The sequence below is a fragment of the Heteronotia binoei genome, chromosome 19 (genome assembly GCF_032191835.1).
Source record: "Heteronotia binoei isolate CCM8104 ecotype False Entrance Well chromosome 19, APGP_CSIRO_Hbin_v1, whole genome shotgun sequence".
Lineage (NCBI taxonomy): Eukaryota > Metazoa > Chordata > Lepidosauria > Squamata > Gekkonidae > Heteronotia > Heteronotia binoei.
This window is the reverse complement of record NC_083241.1, coordinates 14,813,366-14,831,570: the sequence shown is the minus strand read 5'-3', so window position 1 is coordinate 14,831,570 and position 18,205 is coordinate 14,813,366. Positions and strand designations below refer to the sequence as shown.

At 46.5% G+C, this 18,205-nt stretch overlaps 1 protein-coding gene across 1 annotated transcript in view; it reads right to left on the bottom strand.

The window, feature by feature from the left end:
* AGBL1 (AGBL carboxypeptidase 1) overlaps window positions 1-18,205 on the bottom strand; it is a 686,235-nt gene that overhangs the window by 580,753 nt on the left and 87,277 nt on the right. The window contains exons 7-8 of the mRNA XM_060260374.1: window positions 12,589-12,797; window positions 2,037-2,217 (exon numbers count right to left, since the gene is read on the bottom strand). Coding sequence (XP_060116357.1) covers window positions 2,037-2,217; window positions 12,589-12,797 — 390 coding nt within the window. The remainder of the gene's footprint in view (window positions 1-2,036; window positions 2,218-12,588; window positions 12,798-18,205) is intronic.

Sequence of the window (18,205 nt, the reverse complement as noted above, 5' to 3'; positions counted from 1 at the left end):
AAATCAAGGAACTGTCTGATCCGGCAGAGAGGCCATGCAGACCATGCAGTGACATCACCTGTGTCTTGTCCTGCCTAATGACAAAGGCCCCAGCCTGGATAGTTCAGGCTACCTCAATCTCTTCTGACCTCAGAAACTAATTGGGGTCAATCCTGGCCAATATTTGGAAAGAAGATCGTCAAGGAATACCAGGGTTGTGATATGCGGGGCTCAGATTCAGTGGGAGCTCACAGGAGCATAGCTCCTGAACCTTTCTGAGAGTTCCTCCTCCTCCTCCTCCTGAGAGTTCCTCCTCCTTGTCCATTGAATAGTATGTGCAGCTGCATAACAATCTCTGAATGAGCTCCACCACCTATTTTTCTACAAAATGACCCCTGGTGATATGGAAGCAGGCAATAGCTAACTACCTCTAAAAATCTCTTGCCTTGAAAACCCCCACAGGGTCTCCACAACTTGGCTGTGACTTAATGACAGAAAAAAAAAATTAAGACAAAGACCAATTTCTCACGAGTATTGCTCCGCCCACAGGCTTCTGTTTTCTCCAGCACAAGCAATCTATTATCCACCAGTTGCTTCGTGGGCATATTTTGATGTGCAGTTCCCTCCAATTTCCCTCGCGGCTTCATGATGCTGTCTTTTAAGGATTAAGAAACCGCGAGGGGAACTGGAGAGAGCCGCACTTCTAAATGCGCCAATGGAGCAACTGGTGGGAAATCGCTTGTGCTGTTGGGGGGGGGGGGGGGACAGAAACCTGTGAGCAGAGCAACACTAGTGAGAAATGAGTAAAAAAGGATTTCACCACATGCTAAATGTCAACACTTTAAGATATTTCCCAACATACTGCACCTCACATTTTAAAGTCGTCCTTGATTTTTAAGGTCTCTTCAAAACCAGTATCATCAGTATGGTGGGCAGAAAGCACCTTTTGAGCCTCTCAATTGCTATTGAAGTGAACATGGAAAAGTGGTGCACTCTTGAGGTCCTTTAAACTTTGCCTTAGCTACAGGGGAGGGGCCATGGCTCAGTGGGCAGAGCATCTGCTTGGCTTGCAGAAGGTCCCAGGTTCAGCCCTGGCATCTCCAGTTAAAGCTCTGGCAGTAAGTAATGTGGAGGTCTTCTGCATTAGAACCTGGACAGCCACAGTGGGTCTGAGTAGACAGCACTGACTTCCTGCATTTGTAGGTACAGGGGAACCTTTTTTTGAATGAGATACTGGAGTAATGCTTAAATGCACCACCCATGTGAGTGAAAGCTGATCACTAAAGCCCTGGCTATGGACTTATTACCATGAAAACAGGACAGTACAAATACAATGGGAAAGGCTTATACGTGTTCGTACATCTGGGTTTGAATGTTCTCCCAGGTATTTATTGAAAATATCTTCTTCCTCCCCCTCTTTAAACTAGGGAAGAATTTAAGGCTGCTAACCATGAGTGAAAATACAAACATCTGCTCTGAGCAGCAGCAGCAGCATACTACTTCTGAGAAGGGTAAAAGGTCTAAAAGATCTGAGCAACACACCATTGTCCATTCCACAAAGACTGACCTTTATAGCGCAACCATAAGCAAGACTATGCAGAATCCTACACAGAAGCTTTATTCACAGTGCAGGGCTTTTTTTTGTAGCAGGAACTCCTCTGCATGTTAGGCCACACACGCCTGATGTAGTCAATCTTCCAAGAGCTTACAGGGCTTTTAGTACAGGGCCTGCTGTAAGCTCTGGTAGGATTGGCTACATCAGGGGGTGTGGCCTAATATGCAAAGGAGTTCCTGCTACAAAAAAAGCCCTGAAGTGCCCACTGAAGGGACAGGATTCTTAGGATGGCAGTGATAAGACTTAGGCATCACAGCCATAGATGCAGCCTTTTTGCCAGTGGGATACTCCACCTTCCGTCATCCCTCTCTTGCAACTAAGCTCCCCACCATCACCCTGCCACCCCGCCTCTCCGGCTGACAAAACAGCCTCTCCACCTCCAAAAGCAAACGCTTGGAGGGACATTAAGCCCACCAGTAGCCATCTACTTCCTGCCACGTACAGCAGAGCAATTTATCCTCTGGCCTGGGTTCCAAAGGTCCAGTTCTGGCGCCACCAGGAACGGGGAAGGAATAAGGGCTGCTCAACGGAGCCGCAGGAAGAGGCATTTTGGGGTAGGTTTTCCTCAAGATTTGAGTCACTGTGTTTGTGATTGGATCCAGGCTCTTGCTACTCAGACAGTCCTAAGCACAAGGAAAGAACAGACACCGTCATTTTGCAAAAGCAATCTTTGGGTCATTCTCAGCAAAATTAAAGCCTTCCAATACCCTGCCCTGACTGAGATAGCCAAGGCTAGTCCTCATCATCTCTTGGAAGCTAAGCAGGGGTGGCCTTGGTTAGTACTTGGATGAGAGACCACCAAGGAAGAAGATATTGGATTTATATTCCACCCTATACTCTGAATCGCAGAGCAGTCACAATCTTCTTTATCTTCCCCTGCCCACAACAGACACCCTGTGAGGTAGGTGGGGCTGAGAGAGCTCTTATAGCAACTGCCCTTTCGACAACTCCTACGAAAGCTATGGCTGACCCAAGGCCATTCCAGCAGGTGCCAGTGGAGGAGTGGAGAATCAAACCTGGTTCTCCTAGATAAGAGTCCACGCACTTAACCACTACACCAAACTGGCTCTCAACAGACGGGTGTAATTCTGTTTTGGACAATCCAATCAGGCTTTCAGTTATTCTCAAATAAGTTTTTAATTATCAATGAGAAATATGGAAGTGAGGAGCAAAAAAATTCTGGGCTCAAGGTTTGCTCTCTTATTCACACTCAAGCTGTAAATGGCAGAAGGACAGTAGGTCATATAACAGAGGTGGAGAGGAGCCCATAAAGTCCATGGAATGACACAGTGGACACATTTTGAAAATCTTTATCTTTTAAAAACCCATGGTGTCTCCTGTTTTCCTTTCCTTTCCTTTCCTCCCCAATGTGTTTTGTCTTTAACTGTAGCTGTAAGCTCACAGGCAGAGCCTGTTTCCCTAACAGACAAAGTCACTCATAAAATTGACCGGCAGGAAGACAAAGGACAGATAAACGGAAGAACCACTTTACCCAAGGGGCAGTTCACGTTTGGAGTTCTCTGCCGTGAGAGATGTAGCAATGCTCCCCAGTTCAAGTGGCTTTCAAAGGCTTTCATGAAAAACACATTCAGAGAGCAGATGTCCAACAATAGCTATTAGCAATCAGGTCTTGGTGGGACTTTCATGCGCAGAGGCAGTGTTCACCAGTGGCTAGGGAGGAGGGAAGTAAGGGGCAAAGGTTTTAAGAACATACGAATGAAGAATTTAAAAGGGAAATGGGCAAATTCATGGAGGATGGAGCTATCAATGGCTAGTAGCTGTGAGGGATATCTCCAGTACCAGAGGCAGCATTCCTCCTTATAGATATTGCTGCGGGGCACAGGTGGAAGGAAGTCATTGCATTCATCCTGCTTGTGAGCTTTCTAGAGGCAGTTGATGGGCTGCTGTGTGACACCCTGATCCAGAATGGTTCTTCTTGTGTTCTTATTGATAACAGTATCCTGGATGTTTTGAGAATTGGCATTCCTTTAGAATTAGGGGTGCCTTTGTATATTAAATTAAAGCAACAGGAAAGCCACACATTTGAGTGTGTGTTGGATGTGATAAGAAGACTCCCCAGAAACCACAACTTTTATTTCAGGCATCAGCTACAAATATTTCCTTGAAGAACTTGCATTTTTAATAAGCTTGGTTAGTTAAAAATAGCATAATGCCAGAAGCAGGAGGAGGAGGAGAAGTTGGATTTATACCCCACCCTTCACTTGGAGTCTCAGAGTGGCTTACAAACTTCTTTCCTTTCCTCTCCCCTCAACAGGCACCCTGTAAGGTAGGTGGAGCTGAGAAAGCACTATCAAGGACTGCTCTTGAGAGAACAGCTGTGAAAGAACTAGTGACTGACTCAAGGTCACATCAGCAGGTGTATGCAGAAAAATGGGGAATTAAATCCTGTTCTCTCATATTAGAGTCCACACACTTAACCACTACACCAAGCTGGTTTTCATTCGGCAGTTTCTGTGAGGTGCCCCTAATCTCCTAGGATAAGGACTCAGGATCTTAGTATTGGGCAGTGTGGCTATTACCTCACCCCAGCCACCATTCTCTGTGACACAGGCAGCTTTCCCAGAAGAAGCTGAGCCACAGCCAAATCATGTTGACACTGTTGGATATGAAGATTTCTGGAGAATGTAAGTTTATTATTTTTGTTTCGTTCTTGTGGCTGGCTTTAACAAAAGGTATGACATGAGTTTTTGTTTCAGATATTAATTTGGACTAACACAACTAACCCTGCAGCATCTGGCCAGCTATTATAATTGGAATCAAGCAGTAAATCTTCGTCTGTGGAGGGATTATTTCTTTCACAGCAGCACTAGTGACACGAGAAAAGCATTCTGGAAGTGCTCATAATTCATAAATTCTAACTTGGGGAGGGGCCATAATTCAGTGGTAGAGCATCTGTCTGGCATGCAGAAGGTCCTAGGCTTAGTCCCCACCATCTCCAGTTGAAAGGACCTAATAGCAGGCAAAGTGAAAGACCTCGACCTGAGGCTCTGGAGAGCTGCTGCTGGTTGAAGTAAATAACCTGAGTTTGATAGACCAATAATCTGATTCAATACAAGGTAGTTTCATATCTTTGTGATCTTATGGAATACTAGGGTTGCCAATCCCCAGGTAGGGGCAGGGGATCCCCCGATTTGAAGGCCTACCCCACTGCTTCAGGGTCATCAGAAAGTGGGGGGAGGGGAGGGAAATGTCTGCTGGGCACTCTACTATTCCCTATGGAGACTTATTCCCATAGGAAATAACGGAGAATTGATCTGTGGGTATCTGGGGCTCGAGGGGGCTGTTTTATGAGTTAGAGGCACCGAATTTTCAGTATGGCATCCAGAGCCTCTCCCCAAAATACCCCCCAAGTTTCAAAAAGTTTGGACCAGGGGGTACAATTCCATGAGCCCCAAAAGAAGGTGCCCCTACCCATTATTTCGTATGGAAGGAAGGCATTTAAAAGGCATGTGATCCCTTTAAATGTGATGGCCAGAACTCCCTTTGGAGTTCAATGATGCTTGTCACACCCTTGCTTCTGGCTCCACCCCAATGTCTCCTGGCTCCACCCCCAAATTCTCCTGGCTCCACCCCCAAAGTCCCCAGATAGTTCTTGAATTGGACTTGGCAACCCTATGGAATACTGTAATCTTGATATCATCTCCACCTGTTATAGCTTTCTTAAGGGATCCATTTCCTTGGTGACATGGACACCTTCTCAATTATCTCAAAAGTTTATAGACAACTAGGCAGGACCAGCATCAGCATGACCTGAGGTGGGCCAGCTGCCAGACCCAAGGGCTTCTGGTGTGGCCCACTAGGATTGCCAGGTCCCTACCTTGCACCGTAGGGGGGTGGGGTAGAAAGGAGACTTCTAGGAGTGGTGGTGAGGTGATGTCACCACATATGACGTCTCCAATGTGATGATGTCACATGGAAGTAAAGCCATCATGCCGGAGATGTCATGTGGTGACACTAGTTTTTGGGCAAACTCTACGGTAAAACTGGACTCAAACCACAGAGTTTTGTCCAAAAACCAGAGCATTGCCATGCAACATACCCAGTGTGATGATGTCACTTCCACATGATGTCATATCAGGGATTTTGCATGGGGTCCTGGCTGTGGAGTGCAGGAGCCCATGAAAATGGGGGATCCCCTGCTCCCACCTGGGGATTGGCAACCCTAGGGCCCACTACCATTAACCCACACCTATGAACCTTCCCTGCCACTGGTCTGTACCTGTGCTCCCAATTGCCCAGCTTCATTAAGTAAGGACATGTGGGTGGTGCAAAGCCATGCCCACCAAGTGTGCCATGACTTTGCTGGCCATGACATCAGCCTTTCTGGCTGAATATACAGGACCTATGCTGTCAGGGGAAGGGTGTGGAAAGGCCTGCAATTGGGGGGCACAAAGCTATAGGGGTGGAAAGGAAAACATGAGGGCCCTGGGGGTGAGCAGAAGGGAGCCCCTGGGCCCTCCAAAGCCTGCAACCAGCACCAATTTCGACTGAGCTTTTCCATTCCTTGGAAAAGAGAATGGATTTCTGCTTTGCAAGACAGCTCCCATCGCACTCTAATGGCTGAGACTTGGTACAGCTACTACAAACAGGAGGATAACGTCAACATTTCCAGATACACAGCATATATATATTCCTGAAGGCATCGCTGCACCAGCTTATATAGAACAATCTCCAGGGAAGGGGAAGCAGAATGGCAAAGCTTCCGTGAACACTCCTCTGTAAGCCATGCGACGCCCATCTACATAGGAATGCGATTGGTTTTTCATCCTGGATGATCTGGAAAAAAGCCCTTCCAATTCTCCCAAAAATGGCAGCTCTATCCCATTGGGTCCTTTGCCCCCTCCTTTCTCCTGCCTCTCCCCAGTTTTGACGTGAACCAATCTTCCCCTGATTAAGGTTAGCTGCATTGTTATGATTAGTATTTTAAGCAGGGCATTTTTTGAGGGGGGGGGAAGCCCAGCAAGAACTCATTTGCATATTAGGCCACACACCCCTGACACCAAGCCAGCCGGAACTGCATTCCTGCTCAAAAAAAGCCCCGATTTTAAGAATTGTAATAATTAACTTATGGCTGTTATTCTAAAAAGTTGTTACTCACCCTGAGCCCTACAACAGCGGGGCAGGGCGAATCATAAATCAAACCAAATAAATAAATATAAGCAAAGTACAATAAACTCATCTAAGCAGGGTAATGCTGAAACCTACTTATTGCTTGACATAAAACACAGTTTCATGGATTCCAAAACACTCTAGCATCACATGGAGAAACAAAGTCAGAAGAACCATCTACTCCCAAAGGATCTCTCCCAATTAAGGTTGCCAGGTCCAATTCAAGAAATATCTGGGGACTTTGGGGGTGGACAAAAAACCAAAAGGAGGAGAGCACAGATAAGAAACCACCTTTTAAATGCAAAATAACTTGTGTTCTGTAAGACGCTACACTTAGGTTATATAAATAATTGTATTCAGAAGATATTCCACAATATACAATCAATTATGACTTATACACAGTGCTAGACAGACTCCTCAGTAGGTGTTATGTTAGGATAAATGTAAGTGTCCTTGAAACGTGTACATATCAAAAAATCACGTTGTATTATGCATATTGTTCTACAGCATATCTACAACAACTGAGAATGGAGAGCTACAAGGAGAATTCGGCCCCACCCAGCCGCCTTAGGCTGGGGGCCGTCCATTGCCTTTCCTGCTGGAGGAGAGACAGTTGGTTTGCCCTGAACTGCTAGGGGGTGGGCGGCCTTATATAGGCTGGCCCAACCCCGTGTTGCAGTTCTTTTTTCCCAGGGCTGATCGGCCTGCCTGCCAACCTGTCATGCAGTGCAGGCATAGGCTGGTTTCCTGATTATGGGGGCAGGTAGGAATTTTTCGCTTTCAAACATATTGGCCGGTTTGGGAGTGTTTTCGCCTACCTTGCACTGTGGATGGTGCGTTGGCAATTGGCTCGGGCAGTGCTGTTTATATTTGGTCACTGGTGGTTTTACTGTTGGGAACATGTTCTTTTGGGGTATTGGTGAGCTCCCATGGCAACGCACCATTGGGATGTAGGGAGTCCCTGGGGTGACCTTAGCTGTACAGCACAAGGTTGGCTCCGGGGAGCCTCGTGATCCCGTCACTACTGAGTTGTCCACATCCCAGGCTGAATGGCTCGAGTGAGGGTGGAGCTCCATGAACGGGATCTGGCCGGCTGGGTTTGCGCCATTGGGTCGGCTCACACCCGGGGGGCTCGCCCAGTTTGCGGGTTAAGGAGGTGGTCGGGTTTTGACCCCTGGCTTAACCTGGCCCCATTTTTTTCCCATTGCCGTTAAGTTTAAATAAAAGTGGCCCTTTATCCCACATGGTTGTCTGTCTCGTTATTCCAAAGGGGGGGGGGGGCAATTGTGTGCTGCTGCTTTAAGAACCTGACTGTTTGGACACTTACATTTATCCCAACATAACACCTACAGAAGACTTTGTCTAGCACTGTGTATAATTCATGATGTGTATATTGTGAAATATCTTCTGAATACAATTATTTATATAACCTAAGTGTAGCAACTTTGGGGGTGGAGCCAGGAGACACTGGGGGCGGAGCCAGGAGAAAGTTGTGACAAGCATTCTGGCCATCACATTTAAAGGAATTGAACAGCTTTTAAAAGCCTTCCCTCCATTGGAAATAATGACAGATAGGGGCACCTTCTTTGGGGGCTCATAGAATTGGAACCCCTGGTCCAATCCTTTTGAAACTTGGAGACTTTTTGTATTAAACATTTTCACATAATAAAGAGTTCTTATGTGGATTGGATGCAATGTTCCCTCTAAGCTGTGGACAGGGGCATTGGATGCTATACTGAAAATTTGGTGCCTCTACCTCAAAAAACAGCACCCCCCCCCGAACCCCAGATACCTGTGGATCAATTCTCCATAGGGAATAATGGAGTGCCCAGCAGACATTCCCCCCACACTTTCTGATGACCCTGAAGTGGGGAGGGGGCCTCCAAACCAGGGGATCCCCTGCCCCCACCTGGGGATTGGCAACCCTATCAGGATTCCCCCACCACCTGAGGTAAGGTGGGTGTTGAAATACAGCAAATGGTTACATTCAGCAACATGAGTAAATTGCCCCAGTGAGAATACAAAAGTGGGTGCTCACAAACTGTTTATTTTGGCTGTTTTATAAGAGTGTGTGTTCACTTTCATTTAGTGGAAGTTTAGCTGTTGGGGGATAAGGACATGAAGACTGTATTCAAGGGAACTGCACTGCTATATGGGAAAGTATCCTGGCTCCACCTCCAAAGACCCCAGATATTTTCCGAGTTGGATGTAGCAACCCTAGTTGCAATGGGGAGGGAAAATAATCACACTGCTGCTGATACTGTGCATGTCTTGCATCTGTACTGAAAGAACCTCCTTTAGGGTGTCTGTACATCTCTGAGTGCAGAGAATAGTTGGGTTGATTGCAGCCATTGGCTGCTGCCATATTCGGTAATACACAGGGCCAGGACCATTGAAATATTCCTGTAATACAACTGCCAAATGTCCCCAGACACCTTGCAAAGAAGCGATAAGAGAGAAGCTGTCTGTATGCCATACGGTGGCTGTTCTTGTCTTCCTTGCTGTATGATTGAAGGACATTATAAGATTCAGTAAGATTATGCAGACGTCCTGTAGGGAGGCTGGAGGAATCCTCTGATAAATCTGACAAGCATACAAGAGTCAGACATAGGAATCTTGGCACACGTTCCTGCTTTCCTTGCTCTTGGGGAACAGGATGAGAAGACAACATTGGTTTCGATAATGAACCCTCAGGTGAGAGCAGTGAGATCAGTAGTATAGTAACCACTTAAGACAATGGGATTCAGTGGAATCCCTTTCAGACTGCCAACTCACAGGATTACCTCAGGTTTCAGTCTACAAATGCATCCTTTTACTAGCATGCTGAGCTAGATAGCCCAGGCTAACCCAGTCTCACCAGATTTCAGAAGATAACCACTGCTGGCCCTGGTTAATACTTAGACTGGAAGCCACAGGGCTGTTTTTTGTAGCAGGAACTCCCTGATGTAGCCAATCCTCCAATCCTCCAAGAGCTTACAGGGCTCTTAGTACAGGGCCTACTGTAAGCTCCAGGAGGATTGGCTACATCGGGGTGTGTGGCCTAATATGCAAAGGAGTTCCTGTTACAAAAAAAAATCTCTGGGAAGCCACCAAGGAAGTTCAGGGTTGCTGTGCAGATGGAGGTGATGGCAAAACACCTCTGAACGCCTCTTGCCTTGAAAACCCCATGAAGAGTCGCCGTAAGTTGGTTGCAACGTGACAGCATTCCCTACCATCACCACCACTATGTTGGGGTTCCATTTCAGTAAGGACGGAAGAGGACAATGAGATCGCAGGGCAAAGGGGAGAGGGCTATTCTCAACACAGCTGCAAGGGCTGTTTTTCTTGGATATATTCAGGATTAAGAAGCTGAGAAGAGCTCTACTGGATGAGAAAAAGAGGCCATCTAGTTCATCATCATGCACTCCACGTTGGCCAGCCAGAAGGGCCAGAGAGGCCACGGCCTCTCCTGAGTTGCTGCTCCCTCTCAGCAACTGACATGGTGATCAGGGGGAGGTGTTTGTGGGTTTCCTGCATTGTGCAGCGGGTTGGACTAGATAACCCTGGAGGTCCCTTCCAACTCTATGATTCTATGACATTCCTGCATCTGAACATGGAGCTTCTGTTTAGTTATCAACAGGCCCTTTTTTGTAGCAGGAACTCCTTTGCATGTTAAGCCACACACCCCTGATGCAGCCAATCCTCCTGAAGTTTACAGTAGGTCCTGTATGAAGAACCCTGTAAGCTCTTGGAGGATTGGCTACATCAGGGGCTGTGGCCTAACATGCAAATGAGTTCCTGCTACATAAAAAGCCCTGGTTATTATGCTTACTAGACACTGACATGCAGAGGACCCACAAATGCCTGTGGAGGAAATATCATCTTCTGCTGGATCCCTCCCCACTGTTTTCTCTTTCTGTTCCCTGAAAGTCCCCATCCCCTCTCTAAGTATTGTGTTCAGTTTGGGGCATCACAATTCAAGAAGGATATAGACAAGCTGGAGTATGTCCAGAGGAGGGCAATGAAGATGCTGAGGGTTCTGGAGACCAAATCCAATAAGGAAAGGCTGAAGAAGCTGCGTAGGTTTAGCCTGGAGAGGAGGTGGCTGAGAGGTGATATGATCACCATCTTCAAGTCCTTGAAGGGCTGTCATATAGAGGATGGTGTGGAATTGTTTTCTGTGGCCCTGGAAGGTTGGAACCAGAACCAATGGGATGAAATTAAATCAAAAGAGTTTCCAGCTCAACATTAGGAAGGACTTCCTGACAGCTAGAGCGGTTCCTCAGTGGAACAGGCTTCCTCAGAAGGTGGTGGACTCTCCTTCTTTGAAGATTTAAAACAGAGGCTAGATGATCATCTGACAGCAATGCTGATTCTGTGAACTTAGGCAGATCATGAGAGAAGAGAAGGAAGGGTTGCATCAATGCTTAGTTCTTGTGGTCCTTTCTTACATGCCAAGGGAAATGCCGATTGCCACTTTGGGTTCAGGAAGCAATTTTTCACCAGGCCAGTTTGGCCAAGGATCCTGGAGGTTTTATTGCCATCTTCTGAACATGAAGCAGGGGTCACTGGAGGTGTTGGGGGTGAGGTATTTGTGAATTTCCTGCATTGTGCAGGGGATTGGACTAGATGACCGTAGAGGTCCCTTCCAGCACTATAATTCTATGACTTTTCCTGCTTTCCTTTCCACCCACCAGCCAACATGCCTTTATCTGTGTTCCTTTTTTTTAAGCTTCCCTTCCTTCTCTCCCTGCCCCCACCCCCAGGCAGCCGTTCCTCAGGAAAAGTCTGGCCAATTTAAGTGATGTCTGGTGTCACTGGTTGTGCAGCAGCCAGTGGCACAGGCCAGGCCCAACTGCACTTGTGGCTGTTGGCTAGTTCCCAGGCTTACTTGCATGTTGGCCACTGCACTGCCATTGGGCTCGGCTGTGTCCACTAGCATGGTGTCTGCTGTTCACTGGCTGGGCCCAGTTATATTGCAGCTGCTGCAGCTGGACCAGTGGGTTTTCTAAAGCCCATGTGCTTCTTCAGCAAAGCATCAGTTCCTCAGAGCAAACAGTCAGTCCTGGCTCTCCTCTGCCTGTTTGGAACTGGAGGGGCTTCAGAAGAGCTGCTCACGTCTGCCACTGGGACACTATTCAGAAACAGGGACCCCCATTTTAAAAACAGCTGCCTCCCTCGCAAGAGGATAAGAAGACTGCAGATTTATATCCTGCCCTTCTCTCTGAATCAGAGTCTCAGAGCGGCTCACAATCTCCTTCATCTTCTTCCCCCACAACAGACACCCTGTGAAGTGGGTGGGGCTGAAAGAGCTCTGACGGAAGCTGCCCTTTCAAGGACAAGCTCTGTGAGAGCTACGACTGACCCAAGGCCATTCCAGCAGCTGCAAGTGGAGGAGTGGGGAATCAAACTCGGTTCTCCCAGATAAAAGTCCGCACACTTAACCATCACACCAAACTGGCTCTCTTCAGCACCCACGGCAGTCATTTTGTGGTGTCACCTACTCACGATTCTTAAAATTCCCAAACTTCCTGCAGACTCAAAAACACTGGGGACACCCAATCAGTGTCCCCTCTAACTTGAGTTAGTGTGAGCTAGCTCACAGTTTTTTAGCTGCTGGCTCACATATTTTTGTCTTAGCTCAGGAAAAACGGATCCAGAGCAAACTAATTTATGCAGAAGCTCACAACTTCAATTCCAGTAGCTCACACAGGAGAATTTTTGCACATAAGATTCCACAGCTTAGAGGGAACATTGCACCCAATCCACATAAGAAGTCTTTATTATATTAAACATTTAAATACAAAAAGTCCCCAGGCATGTCAACAGAACGCTTTGGCCTTTGGGGATTCAACTGCACCACCCCTCTCCTAATCTTTAGTTACCTGAGCTGTTTGAAAGAGCACCTCCATCCCACTAGCAAGGAGGAAACATTCTCTGCCAGACCGGACATTGGTGATGTGCTTGAGGCAAAGGAGGAAGCCCCTCCGGATGCAGATGTAACTGTTGCTGGTGTCATGCTGATGCCAGTCCTGGTACAGCCGGAGCAGCTGGCACACGGAGCCCCTGCTGACAGCTCGTCGACTATTTGACTCTGAAAAAAAAAGGTGATGGGACAGGCGAGTTATCTGTTGCCAGTAAAGCGTGCAAATGAGCATACAACTGTAATTGCACACATACACACATTCTCTCTTGCTTTGACATACCCAGAACATAAGTGCCAACCCCTGGAGGAATTCTGGCTCCATAAGGTTTCACTTGTTTTTCAACTGTGCACTACAATTTGAGCATCTAAACAACCTGAGCCTGCATTATGCCTGATGTCACACTGCATCATAGATTTCACGGGCATAAAGCTGTAACAGGCTAATATCCTGCAGATTTACTAGGAAGAAAATTCCACTATATTCAATGGGATCTAGGTAAAGTGTGCGTTCCATTATAGACTTGGCCTGTAATCTCAAAGAGTGCAGCTATTTGCATAAATAACTATTAATGGATCTTACTTGCAAACAAACCTTTGTCATTTTCTTTGCTTTTTAAAAAAGGCAGGGAGGGAGGGAGGGAGGGAGGGAGGAAGGAAGGAAGGAAGGAAGGAAGGAAGGAAGGAAGGAAGGAAGGAAGGAAGGAAGGAAGGAAGGAAGGAAGGAAGGAAGGAAGGAAGGAAGGAAGGAAGGAAGGAAGGAAGGAAGGAAGGAAGGAAGGAAGGAAGGAAGGAAGGAAGGAAGGGGCAACACTCATATATAAGGTTGCAATGATTCCCAACAATTCCTTCCTCAAGACTTGAGAGAGCCTCCACACACCCCAAAAGGTGCCAGTACTTAGTACTGGTGAGTATTGTCACCAAAAAAGCCTTGGTTATTCTTGAACATTCTAGATGAGCTAGCCTTGTGTCCTAGCAGTGGTAGAATTTTAGTGAAATCTACACTCACACACTTAAACAGGTCTCAATGTGTAAAGCAAACTTTGCAGAGGTAGCATGGTACATACCTAGGAGGACATGGGGTAAAGAGTTGTAAAAAAATGATATAGTTAAGAAATATTTGCCTCCTGGTGTTTGGGAAGAAGAAGCTGTTCTGTGGTTGTTAAGGTCAATGTTGGAGTTTTTGGAGGTAAGGCCTCTAGGTCCAAATTGTATACATGTAAACAAACTCTGTTCGATCCCTTGACAAATGACTGGGATTCGTTCTTTGTGGGATGTGGAGGGATATATTCCCGTTGTCACATTTCTAAGAACACACAGCGCTTAGGGTTGTCGTACTGAAAAGTCTAGTACACTACAGATTGAGCATGGATGGACACAGATTTTGTAAAGTCCAGCTTTGTGAATTGTGATATCCTCCCATAAATTTTACTAATTTCACATGGCCTGATTGACACACTCCTGCCAAAGGCTCATCAGGTAGTTTATAAAGCCCCCCTCCCATCAGACTGTGGCTGGTTCCTGAAACGCCCTCCCATCTCGAGGGTCTTTTCTCAAAAGGTCAGCCTCATCACAAGCTGCAAGGAAAGCAGTAATCAACTTCAGTGCTCGGAAATCTCACCAACTTGAATAGCAATCACAGGAAACAATGGAGACTCTCTGACTTGGGGCATATGTGCAGGATTCCAACATTTCAGGCACAATCAAATGGAACTCTAGGAAGCCAGAAACAAAAGCAGGGAATAGCTCAACTAGAGCTACAGCTGTGAAATGAGGCTACAGCTGTGAAATTAAATGAGGTATGTAGGGTTGCCATCCCCCCGAGGAAGATCCCCCAATTTTGGGGACTCCACTCTGCTGTGGGTCAGCTGGCCAGAGAGAGAAACCCATTCCTTAAACAGGGACATAGCAGCACAATGCCTCTGACACAATGATGTCACCCGGAAGTGATGTCATCACGTTGGGGACATCACACAGGCGATGCCCTGGTTTTGGAGCAAACTCTATGGTGTAAAAAATCTATGGCCCACCCCCAGAGTGCCCTCCAGCTCCCCCCTGACGGGTGAGGTGACCTTGCAACACGATCTGCACATGGGATACCATCAATGCACATGATGCTGATTTGTGCCACTAGAAGCAAGGTCTTTACAGTGGTAGCTCTGAGACTGTGGAATGATTTTGACCTAAAACTGAGAACTGTTCCTCCTTGCTTTATATTTCATTGTAAAAATCTTTGACCTGGTTTTGGGGATCTATCAAACCAGTGCCGGATTAAACCCTGTGGAGACCCCTAGGCAGTCAAAATCTCAGGGGCCCCTCGCAGATTATCTCAGAGTTGGAGCGCCTGCCCTGCCACACGTGGCCCCTGCTGCAGCCTGCAGGCACCTTCTCAGAAGCCCCTTTGACAAAGCTGCAGGGGAGAGGTAGAGAGAGGCAAACTTGGCGACAACGCCAGCAGCAGCCGCACCAGGCAAGTTGGGCAAAGAGCAGCTCAGTTGCTGGCTGCACATGCAGGTTGGGAGGGCTGCAAGCGGGGATAGGGGGGAGCCGGCCTGGGGCCCCTAAAGGCATGAGGGCCCATAGGCCAGTGTCTACTGGATAATTGTTAATCCAGCCCTGTATCAGACACATGAGGCTGCCTTATCCTGTGTCAAAACCTTGGTCAAGCAAGGTCAGATTTGCCTACTCTGGCTGGCAACATCTCTCCAGGGTGGCTGGTAGGCCCTTTTATATCAACTGCTACTCAGTCCTCATAATCAGATATGTTGAAGTCTGAACCGGAGAACTTCTGCATGCAAAGCAAGTACTCTATCATTGAGCTGAGACTGCAGCACTATTGAAAAGAGTCACAAGAAATCTGATTGGAAGCCATTCTCCAGGGTCTCTCTTCGACTGCCTAAATGCTTTCTAAATTGGTGGTGCCAGCGATTGAACTTCAGATTTCCTATAGGTAAAGCACCTTCAATTAACAGCTGATGCTTTAAAGAAAGATACATTCATATCATACCACCCTATCCAGCTAGTATCTTTCCCCAAACTTTGGCTTTTTCAACAATTAATTATCATATGGCATTGTGTACAAAATGGTTTATTCAGGAGATCCAAAGATTGTCTGGCATCCTAAAGTTCGAGATTTCTTTAGCATTATGCACCACTAGGTGGTGAGAACTCTGGAAGAATTGTGACTGACCCAAGGTCACCCAGCTGGCTGCATATGGAGAAATACAGACTCAAACCAGCTTAGAGTCCATCACCCTTAACCACTACAGCACACTGGCTCTGGCTTTTTCAAAATATCTAGTTAAGCAGCTGCATGTTTGTACATTTTCTAGTGACAAGAATCAACTTTATTTTTTTAGACAATACTTCAAACAGAAGAAAATTGTTGTTTTGACTTGAGCATATATGTGTTGTTCTGATTAAACGTGTCAAATGTTAATTGGTGGACACTGTCAGTCTGATGTTTGTTTCCCTCCTTGCTGCAGCAATTTTGACATTTTGAGTTTCTGTTCCAATTTTGAAGTGTCACTGTCTCTTCCTCCAGAAAAACAAAAAACAAAACACATTTCTCCCTATAGTTCTTGTGATTTCAGCTGTTCCTCCTGTCACTTCTACTTCAGTTTCCTGACTCTGGGTTAGAACAACACCCCCCACCCACACACACACACACACACACACACACACACATGTCATTTCATGACAGAAAAAACAAGTGCTGAGGCTGCAACACTGAATCATAGAATCACAGAATCATAAGAGTTGGAAGGGACCTCCAGAATCATCTAGTCCAACACCCTGCACAATGCAGGAAACTCAAAAATACCTCCTCCCCTAAAATCACAGGATCCTCATTGCTGTCAGATGGCCATCCAGCCTCTGTTTAAAAACCTCCAAGGAAGGAGAGCCCACCACCTCCTGAGGAAATCTGTTCCACTGAGGAACCGCTCTAATGGTCAAGATGTTCTTCCTAATGCTGAGCCGGAAACTCCTTTGATTTAATTTCAGCCCATTGGTTCTGGCCCTGCCTTCCGGGGCCACAGAAAACAATTCCACACCATCCTCTATATGACAGCCCTTCAAGTACCTGAAGATGGTGATCCTATCACCTCCCAGCCGCCTCCTCTCCAGGCTAAACATCCCCAGCACTTTTAACCTTTCTTCATAGGACTTGGTCTCCAGACCCCTCACCATCTTCGTCGCCTTCCTCTGGATTTATTCCAGTTTGTCTATATCCTTCTTAAAATGTGGTGCCCAAAACTGAACACAACACTCCAGGTGAGGTCTTACCAGAACAAAGTGATACCATCACTTCATGTGATCCGGACATTATACTTCTGTTGATTCAGCCCAAAATTGCATTTGCCTTTTTAACCACCACATCACACTGTTGATTCATGTTCAGCATATGGGCCACTAAGACTCCGAGATCCTTTTTGCACATACTACTGCTAAGACAAGTCTCCCTCATCCTATAACCATGCATTGGAACTTTCCTACCTAAATGCAGAACTTTACATTTATCCCTGTTAAAATCCATTTAACATAGAGTAGGGGAGAGGCTGTTTGTGGCATTGCTATGGAAAACCTAGGCAGAATATGGGCATTTCCCTCAGCAACAGTAAAAACGTCTGTGAAGAGGGGTGATTTTTTATAATGATGTAGAAGATTTTAAAAGTTCCTGAATTCCCATACATTTGTCTCCATTTTTAAAACACAGCTCTATTAGCTGCAGTTTCAAACACAAAATCCTTTATTTTTTAAAAAATCACATGATGGCACGCACGTGACATGGAATTTTGCCCTCATTTTCCCAATACAGCAACATGGAATAAATTCTGCCTTCAACTTCCTAATGTAGCAACATGGAATAATTTCTGCCCTCAGCTTCGCAATATAGCAGCACATAAGAAATTCTGTCCTCACAGAACAAAATTTAGTCCAGTGGCTTCACACCAACATGGCTACCCACCTTTCCTGTACAGAAAAACAGAAGAAATTCTGAATTAAAGCTTCCCAATACAACAACATGCAAGAAGCTGACCTCCACTTCCTACTCCCTAATACAGCAACGTGAAAGAAATTTTGCCTTCAGCTTTCCAGTACAGAAACATGGAAAAAAAACTATGTCCTTCCTCAGCCTCCCAAGAGAAAAATTTAAGTGCTGAAGGAAGTAGAAGTGTAATGTCTAGGGTTGCCAGAAGTGACGTTATCGCACTGGGCATGTTGCGTGATGACCAGGGCCGGCTCCTTTACTAGGCATATGCCTAGGGTGCCAGCCCTGGGAGGGTGCTGAATTGCGCACCACCCATATGACTTGCAGAGGCCTTCCCCACTCTCCTGCTGACTTTCTCACTCTTGTGCTGGCTTTTTCACTCGCCTGCTGGCTTTCCCCCTCACATGTCGCCTTTCTTGCTCGCCTGCCGCCTTTCTGCCTCGCCTGTCATCTTTCTGCTTCACCGGTTGCCTTTCTCCCTTGCCTGCCTCCTTTCTCCCTCACCTGTCACATTTCTGCCTTGCCTGCCACCTTTCTGCCTTGCCTGCTGCCTTTCTCACAATGTGGGAGAACTTAGAGAGAGGTA